The sequence below is a fragment of the Lissotriton helveticus genome, chromosome 3_1 (genome assembly GCF_964261635.1).
Source record: "Lissotriton helveticus chromosome 3_1, aLisHel1.1, whole genome shotgun sequence".
In the NCBI taxonomy this organism is placed as follows: domain Eukaryota; kingdom Metazoa; phylum Chordata; class Amphibia; order Caudata; family Salamandridae; genus Lissotriton; species Lissotriton helveticus.
Window position 1 is genome coordinate 368,173,871 of NC_136061.1, and position 13,740 is coordinate 368,187,610.

The 13,740-nt window shown below is 44.6% G+C and overlaps 1 protein-coding gene across 4 annotated transcripts in view; it reads left to right on the forward strand.

Moving 5' to 3' along the window:
- The first annotated feature begins 2,181 nt into the window (after nt 1-2,181).
- Nucleotides 2,182-13,740, forward strand: part of FLOT2 (flotillin 2) — a 309,213-nt gene continuing 297,654 nt past the window's right edge. For 2 of the 4 annotated variants that reach the window (XM_078680086.1, XM_078680085.1), the window contains exon 1: nt 2,182-2,583. In XM_078680086.1, the coding sequence (XP_078536212.1) occupies nt 2,535-2,583 (49 nt within the window). In that variant the 5' untranslated portion in view covers nt 2,182-2,534. Of the gene's footprint in view, nt 2,584-3,001; nt 3,127-13,740 lie in introns of those variants that run through there. The other 2 variants (XM_078680088.1, XM_078680087.1) reach the window with 2 other exon arrangements.

Sequence of the window (13,740 nt, forward strand, 5' to 3'; positions counted from 1 at the left end):
CAAAGTGTCACACAGGGGAGAGTAATCCTCGTGTCTGTATGGCGTGGACCACCAGCGCCATCATAGAGGGGTTATTTATATCTCAAAGAGTGGTCATGTGTACTATTCACGAAGAATACCACGTTGGACATCTTAAAGATCCACTACATGACGTACTTGCATCTACCCTCGTTTGCCTATTTTCCCTTCTACCAAACGATTACATGGTAATATTTGATTTGCATTTGCCTTACCTTTGGGCTATACATTTTTGTCTATTTTACTTTTTGCAACCGATAACGACCATGAATTGGTCTTTGTTTTGTTTACAGATTTCTTTCGTCTTCCTCTTTTCTCTTACTTTTTCCCATTCTTTCTTACTTCACATAATTTTTCCCCCTTGTTTCAAAGAATATATTGACACATTGGATTGTGATCACGGCCATACTGAGCTGTTTATTCAGAACTGAAATATTCTATATTAAGATTGAGCAGAATTTTAACGAATGAGCAGGTTAGTATGAGTTTTTTTTTACTTGCCGAGATTTCCCTATTTTGCACTTTCGGCCCTTACGTGGGTCTGGCACTTGTGGTTGGGGTGTTCTCGCATGTTGGGTAGCCTGTTTCTATTTTACTTGTCACAGGATACACATATTGTGGTTACTGTTTACTCATGTGGAACCCTTGTTTTGGATTCATATTTATTCTTCATTTTATGACTATCCATATAGGGGAAAAGTCCATATGATGAAATCCCTCAGAATACAACAAGGAATAATAGACTCTTGATGCGTAGTAGGAGGAGATCCACCTTTTATTGCAGTAGAAGTGCACTCTTCAAGGGCCAGTTACAGAATGAATCCCACAGGTGGTTTACAACCCTATATCCAACCTCAACATTTCTAATCAAAACATTCTCCCCACGAGAACAGAACCAGCGCTCGAGTCTGGGGTACACACAGGTACACCGTGTCCCCCCACTCTTTTCACAGGGTGTACGCCGTCCCCCCTGCCAAGAAGCTGGGCCCCACAGAAATATGCTGAACGTGTCCCGGTGTAATTTACAGACACGTTTAGCACGTGACGTCATTTACATGTTGTCAGTCTCCCCACTTCTTTTTATAGGACTTGTGCCCTGAACAGAACCATCACAGGAACAATGTAAAGCGACCATGAGCGCAACACGCCATGTCACGATCATGCTCACGAGATGAACAAAGCTTGCGTGCACTCAACAATCCATGTAATTTGTAAATTTATTTGAGATGTTGCTATACTAGGCCTCTTATTTATAGTTACTCCCAGAGCTTACTACTGTGTTTTCACATGTGTAATTCAACTTTGTATTTCTATACCGACACCAGTGGTGGGTGAAGGTTTTTTTACATTAGATTGTGCTATTTTGTCTTTGATATATTGTTCACTTAAATGTTTATAGCCCTGAAGAAGTCGAGGTATTACATGCCTAACGACAAAACATGTGCTGGCTGAACCGTGCTATTGGCTGAAGCATCTTATGCTGGTTGTATTAGCCATCTATTATATGGGATTTCATATTGACTACACAAAAGTCTACTAGTCTTGATTGTGAAGATTCTTGGATTACTCCTCCTTGTGAACCCGAACAGATGGATTGGATTAAAGTGGACTTTACATCATTTATATTTTTAATCACTATTGACTCTTCATTACAACTGGACAGCTCTTATTAGATTGCTGATATTGTATTATGTCACTTTTGTGAGGGACATTATTAGGGGTTGTTTTGGTAACCGAGCCCCTTTTCCTTGGAGCGCCGTCTAAATTAATTAGGTTATTCTAGTTTCCCCATACGCAGTGCAGAGCGCCTATTGCTTTCTTAATATGGTTACCTAAGTGTATGCTGCCTTCTGTAAAGTAACGACTACTACATAATTGGCATCGTCGTATTGCGTCACCTTTGCATTTCGTTGTATTGTACAATAAACGCATCGTAAATGAAAGCTCTCGCTCTGTTAGCTGTGAGGTATTATTATCTGCCGCCCTGAGCGTGACTAGAAGTCCCATCCCTCTGTAGGCGCGCTCTCGCGCTCCATTAGTAGTAGGCACAGCCTTGAATGGCCTGTGGGGCCTCGGGGTGTACTGAGACACAGACAGCAAGAGCCAATAGACATCCGCCCTGATTCCGTCGCTGACCCCGCCCATCGCACACACCGCATCTGCGCACTACTCTGACAGCAGTTGTCTGGCTAATCGCTCGAGAGGATCAATCCAGTCCAGCGCGTGCCTCTGTGACTACGAGCCGCGCGCTCCCGGCAGCCATACTCTGAGCCGCGCCTCGGGAAGCTTGTTGTGGAAAAGGCAGCAGCCCCGCCCCGGACCCGCCGCACCGAGGTGTCCAGCCCAGCTCGAAAATCTACACCTCAGACGTCTCGTGTCGCTGACAGAGACCCCAATAGCAGTACCGTTTGCATTGAAATAAATACACGCTCCTTCTCAACCCTACCACCCCCCTAATAGACCGATCCGCAGTCTCCGTTTCAGGGCTTCGCACAGAGCCCCTGCCGCCAGAGGAGATGGGAAACTGCCACACCGTAGGGCCCAACGAGGCCTTAGTAGTGTCAGGTGAGTGCTGGTGGTGGGGATGTTTACGGTGAGGGTACAAATCTGGTTGTTTTCGTTCGTGGGGGAGGGGCTGGGAGGAAACGAGAAGTGTTCCTGGAAGGGGGAGGGTCGAAGGGATAGAATACATCCAGTGTTTTGGGCGTGGTACATCATCATCGGGTACATGTAAGCGTGCTCACGAGGTTGTTTATGTTGTGTATGGGTGCAGAATTATTTAAAGCACCCAATTAAACTGCATTCATCAAGCAAGTAACGGCGTGGGTGTACGGGGAGAGGGCTAGCAATGTGGATGAGGGAACTGAGTGTTGAGACGGACGGATGAATGAGGTGCCATTGCAATATGCAGATAGCTGGTATCATGGGACAAGGAAGACCAGGCGGGTAAGGTGCAGCAATAAGGAAATTGGAAGAAGCAATATGTGTTGGAAGATGAGCGATAACATTGTGTGGAGTAGCGGTGGAGGAAAGCAGCAGATTGATGACAAGAAGAGGTTGAAGTAAAGTGGAGAGGAAGACGCGTAAGATAATGGGAAGAGAGCAGAGGTATGTAGAATGTCAACTAATCGTAGACAGAACGCGCTAGCGTTAATAACATATCATTGCAAGAAGAGGGGGATTAATTTAGGAGAAAAGGAAGGTAATGGATAAAGAAGATGGAGTAACACGGGGAGAAAGGAGCAGACTGGTAGATAGAAGCGTGTACCATGTTTAAAAAAATTACGCGAACAAGAAGGAAGTATCTTTAAGTGTGGAGGAAAAAATAGGATTATATGGGTGAGTAAGAGTGGTCTAGAGAGAGTACAGCATGGAGAAAGAGCAACATAATAGGGAAGAGCAAGATGGAGTAGCGCAAGATCCTAGGACGAGGAGAACTAGGATGGTGAATAACCTCTTGCTTTCTGTGATCGCTAGGTAATAACCATGGTAACTTGGTGCTTGTTCGTGGTATTCATTGAGCCCTTTTAAATGTGGGGAGAAAAATAATAGAAGGTTGATATAGATATGATTAAGAACATAGTAATGCGAGGAACAATGTGCGAGAACATGTGAAAGAAGAATAATAATATGAAAGAAGATGATGGAGTGATGTGGGAAGAAAGAAGAGTAATAATATGGGCTGAGTATGACAGAATAATGTAGAAGGGAGGAAAGTTGTAGTTAAGATATAAGCTATTTAACTTTTGAAAGCAAAGGAATGATGGGAGAAAAGCGCAGTTACCTGGTTGGAGATAAAAGGAACATTAACTGGGATGAAGTGAAGAAATACAATGGTAAAAAGAGTATGTAAAGTGTGAGGCGGTTCATTGCAGTTAAAAGAGGGGCAGTTAAACCGAAATGTAGAGTGCAAAAACATGGAATGAAGGAAGCAGAGAAAACGTACAAAGATCTATGGGACTTCTTTGCCTCTTATCTACTCTTTCTATCGAGTTATGATTTTTTTTCAAATTCCTGTTCCTCGTCTTTGTACTGTTTCTTACTATTTAAGTCTTGTATGTCCTTTCTCACCCTCTTAACCCCATGATGAAAATACCAGTTCCCTGGTCGGCACCCTCAGTAATGCTAATTTTGCCCGCCATACTGCTTCTGCCCTAATTTGTTCCAAATTTTGGTATTCATTTTTGTCTTCTCTTACTTCACACATATATACTATTTTTATTACGTGTTGCTTTAAGTTACACAATAGCACTCGGATTTGCTTTATAGCTTTCAAGTGTAGCAAAATTGTGTGTTACAGTGGTTTTCTCTTCTGTTGGCTGGTCTTCCTAATGATATTATTGTGTAATTTTCATCTGCATATTTTTTTATCACTGCCCGCTCCTAATTCCTCCCCTATGTTATTTATCTTAGTTGTCTGCACTTTCCTTCCTTCATTGGATTATTTTGTTGGATATGCTTTAAATGCATTGTTTATCTGCTTACACATTACGCAAATATAACAAAACCCCAGAGGGAAATTGCAGAACAGCACACAATACATAAGGAGACCCAAGATCAATTACTTTAGGTGTACATGCCAGGTTGGTTTTAATCCAGATTGCAAGGCCCCCTGATGACTGGCCTTTCTCAGATGAGGAAGCTAGTCGATCAAAATTAGCAAACCCTTGTTTGGAATTGTGGGATAGCAGTCTAGGTCTTAAGGAACGTACAAATATCAAAGTGGTCCACAAAATTTCACCATTCCATGATGCCCGCAAGATTCCAGGGGACAAGCTTAGTGTGGATTATTGCTTTAGGTTAGGGGTTATTACTAGTGGTTATACTAGGGATAGCAATCGCAGGAAAATTAAGGCCACCAGCTTGGAAGGAATGTAACATATTACCAATATAAAACAAGCATTTGCAATGCAATAGGTCTTGCATTAAGAAAAGTTTGAGCGATTGGTATTGTAAATGACAATTTTTTTAATTATGTGTTGGTTTTGAAAATAGCGAAATTAATCGCTTTGTCATTTACAATGCCAATAGTTCAAACTTTCTTAAATGTGACACCTATAGCATTTGTAATGTAATATGTGTTGTATTTACGTGACTTAGATGTATTGATATTACAAATAACAATGGCTTTTAATTTTTTTAAATAATTAATACTTAAATAAAAGTTATTGTAATTTATAATGGCAATAGCATAAACTTTTGTAAATAACTTTTGTGACGGTTATGTTCAGTGTATTTTATTGTGACGAAAATCCAAGAATAAAAGTGAAATATTAACATATTTTTGTGACATTTGTAATAAAGGTTGAAACACTGAGAGAACATATTTGAACTAGTTGTTGAATGGGGTTGCACAGATTGATGCTGTGGTGGCGCTGAGTGATGTTGTGGTGGCGACGAGTGATGCTGTGGCATTCAGTGATGCTGTGGCGTTCATTGATGCGGTGGTAGCCCCTGAGTGATGTTGTGGTGCCCCTGAGTGATGTTGTGGTGCCCCTGAGTGATGCTCTGGTGCCCCTGAGTGATGCTCTGGTGCCCCTGAGTGATGCTCTGGTGCCCCTGAGTGATGCTCTGGTGCCCCTGAGTGATGCTCTGGGGGTGCTGAGTGATGCTGTTATGTGATAGATAGATAGAATGAGTGCGATAGAGGGAGGGCGATGGATGGATAGATAGAGGGAGGGCGATAGATGGATGGATAGATAGAGGGAGGGTGATAGATGGATGGATAGATAGATAGAGGGAGGGTCGATAGATGGATGGATAGATAGAGGGAGGGCGATAGATGGATGGATAGATAGAGGGAGGGTCGATGGATGGATGGATAGATAGAGGGAGGGCGATAGATGGATAGATAGAGGGAGGGCGATAGATGGATAGAGGGAGGGCGATAGATGGATAGAGGGAGGGCGATAGATGGATAGAGGGAGGGCGATAGATGGATAGATAGAGGGAGGGCGATAGATGGATAGAGGGAGGGCGATAGATGGATAGATAGAGGGAGGGCGATAGATGGATGGATAGAGGGAGGGCGATAGATGGATGGATAGAGGGAGGGCGATAGATGGATGGATAGAGGGAGGGCGATAGATGGATGGATAGAGGGAGGGCGATAGATGGATGGATAGAGGGAGGGCGATAGATGGATGGATAGAGGGAGGGCGATAGAGTGAGGGCGATAGATGGATAGATAGAGTGAGGGCGATAGAGTGAGGGCGATAGAGTGAGGGCGATAGAGTGAGGGCGATAGAGTGAGGGCGATAGAGTGAGGGCGATAGAGTGAGGGCGATAGAGTGAGAGAGTGAGGGCGATAGAGTGAGGGCGATAGAGTGAGGGCGATAGAGTGAGAGAGTGAGGGCGATAGAGTGAGGGCGATAGAGTGAGGGCGACGGATATACAGGGTGAGGGCGACAGATAGACAGACAGGGTGAGGGCGACAGATAGACAGACAGGGTGAGGGCGACAGATAGACAGACAGACAGGGTGAGGGCGACGGATAGAGTGAGGGCGACGGATAGAGTGAGGGCGACGGATAGACAGGGTGAGGGCGACAGATAGACAGACAGACAGGGTGAGGGCGACGGATAGAGTGAGGGCGACGGATAGAGTGAGGGCGACGGATAGACAGGGTGAGGGCGACAGATAGACAGACAGACAGGGTGAGGGCGACAGATGGCGTGAGGGAAATAGATGGAGTGAGGGAAATAGATGGATAGAGTGAGTGAGGGAGAGAGATGGATAGAGTGAGGGAGAGAGATGGATAGAGTGAGGGAGAGAGATGGATAGAGTGAGGGAGAGAGATGGATGGTTGTGTGTGTGGTGTTTGGGGGTTGTGTGTTGTGTGTAGTTGTGGGATTGTATGTGTGGGGTGGGGGTTGTGTGTGGGTGTGTGTGGGTTGTCGTTGTGTGTGTGGGGTGGTCTGGGTGTGTGTGGGGTGGTCTGGGTGTGTGTGGGGTGGTCTGGGTGTGTGTGGGGGGGTTGTGTGGGTGTGTGTCGGGGGGTTGTGTGTGGTTGTGGGGAGTTGTGTGGGGGGGTTGTGTGTGTGGGGGGGTCGTGTGTGTGTGTGTGTGTGGGGGGGTCGTGTGTGTGGGGGGGTCGTGTGTGTGGGGGGTTGTGTGTGTGGCAGAGTTTATTACACTCTTTCACACGCTCAAATTCCTCAATTGATAGTTCTGTAGAAAGATGAAAATACATTCTTACAAAAAGCCACATTATCAGGAGTAACCTACAAGCAAATCTCGTTTCCAAATACGCAAATAAAAATCAAATCGAGAGTGAAACTATTTAAAGTCGTACAAACAGTTCTGTGACAATTGAGGGAACAAGAAAGCAACATGATGGCCTCAGAGCTTGGGTGTGATCTCACACAGATGAGAAGGGGGTGAGCGTACATCCCTGTTTCATGCCTAAAAGTAAAAAAAAACAAGCATTGGAAATGCAATAGGTCTCGCATTAGGAAAGTTGGAGCTATTGGTCTTGTAAATGACACATATTTTATTTATGTGTTGGTTTTTAAAATAGCTAAATTGATAGCTTTGTCATTTACAATGCCAATAGTTATAACTTTTGCAAATGTGACACCTATAGCATTTGTAATGCAATATGTTTTATTTACGTGACTTATATGTATTCATATTACAAATAACAATGGCCTTTATTTTTTTATAATTAATACTTAAATAAAAAGTTATTGTAATTTATAATGGCAATTGATACCGAGGGTTGTGAATAACCTGAAGCGATCACTGAATTTAGAGAAGATACCACAGAGGGTTAATTTGTTTATAGCAGGAGTTCTTGTTGTAATTGCAGGTAACAAGTTCCAGTCCTTGCAAAATAACGCACTGGGCTATGTCTTTGGAGCAAACATTTCCATGCAAATGGCGAGATTTACGTTTGAATATGTGCGAGGTATTTGCTAAAATGAGAGCGTTTGGTAGTAATTAATACCATTATTTAGTTACCAAAAAAAACACAAGATCACAGCGAAATAAGAAAGTATAACTTGAATCCTAAAACAAAGGTGAATGAACACAGGCGTGCTGGCCACAGAATATGCAAATCGGTTTAATGCAGCTGCACGCAAGACCACAGTATTGACATTTAACAGGAGTATACACTTATGAATTCTGTGAAACGTACATGTGCCCTTCGGTGTACTTCGCTCTGCTAGAAAAATAAATACGTAAAGTACACTCTGAGCGCACCAGATATAGAAAAAGCTTCAAGCAGCTATGGCATTTCTTCAACAGGAAAGTGGATTCGGCTGGGGGGGGGTGAGGGGGGAGGCGGTTTGTTTTAGAAACAGAGGAAAGCAGGAGGAGGGGGCAGTCGGTTTTAAGACATTGTGATGCAGGGGTGTGGAATTTAATGAAATATGTACTTGTCCAAGGGACAAGTAGCTTCATAAATCTACTTGTCCTGTAACAAAATCCACTTGTCCCTTTGGTGCCACATAGTGCGCCGTAAAATAATAGCAGCCATCTCAATATAGAAGATCTCTGATAGTAGCCTCTCTGGTTAATGTCAGGCTAATACTATAAAAGGATTTGACTTTTGGGGGTTTTCACTAGCTTTTCTCTAATCTTTTCCCATACTGAGAAAGGTTGGAAATTTACTACCCCTGACAACGGCAGAAGTAAAGTTTCTTCCAGGGCTGGGAAAATGTTGTTCGAGAAAAAGTTGACTTGTAAACACTCAGATTTCCACTGGGGTACATTCATCTTTGCTCATGCTAAAATGCAATTTGCAAATATTTTCTAGAATTACGGTTTCCTGGCCTACTTAAGGAAATTCATGTGAATTCATGAAAAACGTAAATCTGCATTAATATAAGGACATATATCCTGGGTGCATTTTAGTGACTTTCTTTAACATTGGAGCCCCTAATTCAATCTGAGTTAACCAAGACTTTTTGTTTTTATTTAAATGCTTTCTCATCCTATCTATCGGCTGGCTTCATTGTGTGTGACAGCATTCTGCTCTTTTACAAAGTAGTTTTGTTCAGTACCAGGAATTCCTATGGCAATAAAGGCCTTTATGAGACCAAATAGTGGCTGTCTAGTAAGAACGTGCTGGCGAACAGCACCACACCTACCTGATAATCCCCAGGTAGAGAAAGGAGCATAGTGCAGGCCAAGTGAGTAACCAGAAAATTGAAATACCCCCCCCCCCCACTTTGATCCAAAGCTCTTATGCCACCAAGCATGCGAAAAGAGTCACTGGAGTCCTCTATAGAATTGCTCTCTCTTCCATCTAAGCATCCATCCATTCATCCTTTCACCCACTGATATCTAGCATTTCATCTTTACATGGTCATCCATTCATTCTTTCATCCATTAGCCTTTCACCAATATGTTCGTCCATCTGTTGATTTGTCAGTCCATCCGCTCATCAATATCCAAACCCACCCATCCATCTCCAAACCTAACCATTTCAGCCATCTGTCCATCCTTTCGCTCATCCATAGTCACCCTTTTCCTCATCCATCTATCCATCCATCCTTTCACTTATCCATCCATCCTTTCACTCATCCATCCACCCTTTCACTCATCCATCCACCCTTTCACTCATCCATCCACCCACCCTTCTACCAATCCATCAATCCATCCTTCCACTCATCCATTTATCCTTTACACTCATCCATCCTTTCGCTCCCTAATCCATACACCCTGTAACATCCATCCAGCTTTTCACTCATTCATCCATGCATTTAGCCAGCAACACTTGCACTCACTCATCCTTTCACCCACACATGCATCCATCCTTTCACTCACACCCACCCTTTCACATTAATTATGAGCCTTTGTCTGTCGAGCTGCAGACAGAATAGGCCCATCAAGAGCTCCACCTCTACAGTAGCTGCTAAAGTGGGGTGTTCACGAAGCCCCTGTTCATACCTATCCTTCCATCTCCAAACCTATCTATCAAACTCATCCATCCCGCCTTCCTTTCACTCATCCATCCTTTTGCTCATCCATCCATCCTTTCACCCCACACATCCTCCTTTTCGCTCATATTCATCCACCCTTTCACTCATCCCTCCATCCATCCTTTTGCTCATACATCCATCCTCCTTTTCACTCGTACATCCTTCCACCCTTTCACTTCCTCCATTCATGCTTTAGCTCATCCATCCACCCTTTTACCCCATCCATCTTCCTTTTCGCTCATATATCCATCCACCCTTTCACTAATCCCTCCATCCACCCTTTCACTAATCCCTCCATCCACCTTTACACTCAACTATCCACCCACCCATCCACGCTTCCACCCAGCTAGCCACCTACCCACCCACCGATTCATCCACCCACCCAGCCATCCATCCATCCATTCATCTACTCTATCTCTCACCCATTAATCCCCCTTTCATTCAGCCATCCATCCTTTCACTCATCCATCCACTTTCACCCCATCCATCCACTCAGCCATCCATCCTTTCACCTTTGCCCATCCATTCTTTCACGCATCCTTCCTTACAACCATCATTTCACGAATTCATTCATGCATCTATCCATCTACCCTTTCACTCCACCCATTCATCCATGCACCTATCCATCCAACCTTTCACTCATTCATACATGCATCTACCCATCCACCCTTTCACTTATTCATCCATGCATCTATACATCCACCCTCTCACTTATTCTTCCATGCATCTATCCATCCACCCTTTCACTCATTCATCCATGCATCTATTCATCCACCCTAACACTCATCCACCCACCCCTTTCAAATCCATTATGGGCCTTTGTGTGCGGAAATGCAGACTGAAGAGTCCCATCAAAAACTCCACAGCTGCTGTAGTTGCTATGGCAGTGTGTTCAAAATGCCCCTGGTGTATGCACAAAGTGAGATGAGAGGCCTAGTGCAAGGACAGAAATGGGGGTGGCCTTAGGACCGCATGAAAGCCTCATGGAGAAACTTATGAGCTTTAATGTAAGCCCTGAATGATTGAGAAAACGAGAGGCCAAGGGGAGCAGGTCCGGGCTGTCAGAGAGGCCAGTGTTAGCAGGTTTAGGCACCGGGTGAAACATAGTGTACAGGAAAGGCAAAGTTCAAAGAAGGGGGGCACGAGGTGCATGAGAAGGGAAAGCACTGCTCTTGGGGCCGTATGAGGCCCAAGAGTGGAGCAGAGATTAAAACGCAGGGGTCATAGAGTTCAAGTCAGAGCAAAGGGCCAAGAGGCTGATAAGGCAGCCTCTTACATGACAGTGCTGTGAGTGTTCTGGAGCTGCAGAAGCACGATGTTTGTCTCATGCTCAAAGAAAATAAAAGGAACAGGGGCGGGCCTGGGGGCCACACAAGCTTATGAAGCTGGCTGCAACTTTGAGCTCTGCTTTATCTCTGTTGTTCTGCTCTGGGGAAATTAAAGTGCGGGCCCCAGCACCATTAAACTGTCTACTTGTCCTTTGGACAAAATGCTAATTAAAACCTCTTGCCCTCCTAAGAAATCTAGATGTCTCGGGCGTCGGGAGATAGGAATTCCCCACCCCTGTGATGGTATGCGTTGTGAATGTATGCGTAACGTCATACATTCCATCACCACAGAACCTACGGAAGGTAAAGGCCGATCTGGAAGTCTTTTTAGCTGTTCTAAAGTTATCAATTGTTCCTCTATTATGACTGGATGATGTGAGTAAATACCGAGCTCTATGTTCAGACAGCCATCACTTTTTTGTAGGTAATGTTTTATTGAATTATAAAATGAACTTTTCATGACAATCGGCAAATCAGTGAATTCAGGCAGTCACTGGATTCTCAAAAACAGAGTGTCCCACAGTTGCATGGCATTCACTTGGGAGGCGAGGGAGGGAGGAGAAATATGAGACGGCCTTGCGGCCGTGAGACGTGTGAAGCAGGAGGCGGGGGGAGCGGATGCCTTTGAAGTGAAGCTAAGCTTCACTTCAAAGGTGTGGGAGGAGTGCGGCTGAGGGAACAGACGGCGATTTGATGATGTGCACGCGCATTTTAGGTCAATGCGCTTGCGCATTGACCTAAAAGCCACGGGCACAGCACCAAATCGCCCAGTTAGGTAAAGTCTGTTTAAGACGCTATAGTCTCGCAAGCTCAATGCGCATGCGCATTGACAGGCGAGACCTAAAAAGAAGAAACAAGCGATCATTCATTACGTGATTTCTATGGGGGAGTAAGAGGTCAACCAATGTTCTTGGAGCTCTACTCCCCAAGTTGCAGTAGTGCAGGCATGTATTGTTCCCCAAGCGCTCCGTCCTTAGCTAGTACCATATATATATATATATATATATATATATACACTAGGTGAGTTAATCCTCGGGGCACATGCAATATTAATTAACGAAAAATAGAACGCAAAAGTATAAATATGCGCTTGGGGCCGCGTAACATGTAGGCAAACTCTTAAAAGATGCCATAAAACCCACTAAACCTTAAAGAACAAAATCTCGTTGGATGAGAAAATCGAAAGTCGCACCGAACGGGTGCTGTTACCTTGTGATAACGATACGTCTGGCTGCTCACCACACCAAATGAGAGGACACTGGCCTAGGCATAGGAGGGTGCCTCAAATAGAGGCACATAATTGTCTTAATACAGAATGGCTCTGGCCAGGGCCACAAAAAGTAACAATGTGAACCGCTCTCATTACGGCAGCAGTCTGTCACGTTGTGATGGACTGTGGGGAAATGTAGGTATAGCGATGGTTTTGATGACGAGCTCCCACGAGTTGACATAATGCTCGAAAATATAATCACTAACAGTGATGAAAGGACAGTTGAACATTATCAGAAAGATGACAGCGAGGGGGCTTGTCATGCAGCAGTCATGGGAGCTCTCAGGCGGAATTAGAGAACATTACCTTTAAAAAGGAGATCATAGCCCTCTGTGATAAAAGGAAGAGCGATGCGTGCTCTGTGCTGGGGGAGGGGAGGGCTATTAGCCTGTGAGAACTCGCGGCGGAGATCAAAGGAAGGGTGGGAGGGACATTGGCGAGCGAGGGAAGAGGGGGTGTGCAGCCTGGTGAGCTGGAGTGGCAGCAGAGGCGGAGCGCGTTGCGCACGCACAAAGTGTCTGGTGGCAAATGGCAGCTGTTCACAATGCGCATGGTTGTGCTCACATGCACTGTACCTGATCCGCAGTTTGGGTACACTTTTGAAAGCCTTACTATAATCTCGCCAACATGCATTGCTAAAGCAATGCCTTAGGTTCGACCTAAAAAGAATATGGGGATCAAGGGCTGAATGGAAGAGGCCATCAGCATCAAGAGGTAGTAGTACAACAGTACAAGTTCCTACTTCTATAACCCATACCGTGCCAGTTGGCTTATGCTGATCCATAGGGAGAGAGAGCCGATCATTGGCATCCAGGTCTGGTAGTGTTAAACATCTATTACGGGAGGGGACAGAAAAGTCTCATGGAACATCCGATCTATATTGTAGAATCCTTCTCCCACTTGACTGACTAGAGGGATTGGGTCTGTAGAAGTAGCCAAGGGGGATAATACTAGCAGCTGCCTCTAGGTTGCCAGGCCTGCAACCAGATGTATTCAGGCGAAGAGCCATGCCGTACCTTTAGTTTATTACTGCACAATCCCGTTCTATAGATTTAGCTGACTGACCAATCCACCCAATCCTCCTCACCAATAGTATATCATCATACTCGGAAATGGAAAAGTCAGTATCTTTTTGAGGTCTATATATGATTCTTCTCTTTTGGTGGGTAGTGATGACACTCCAACCAGGACTGCC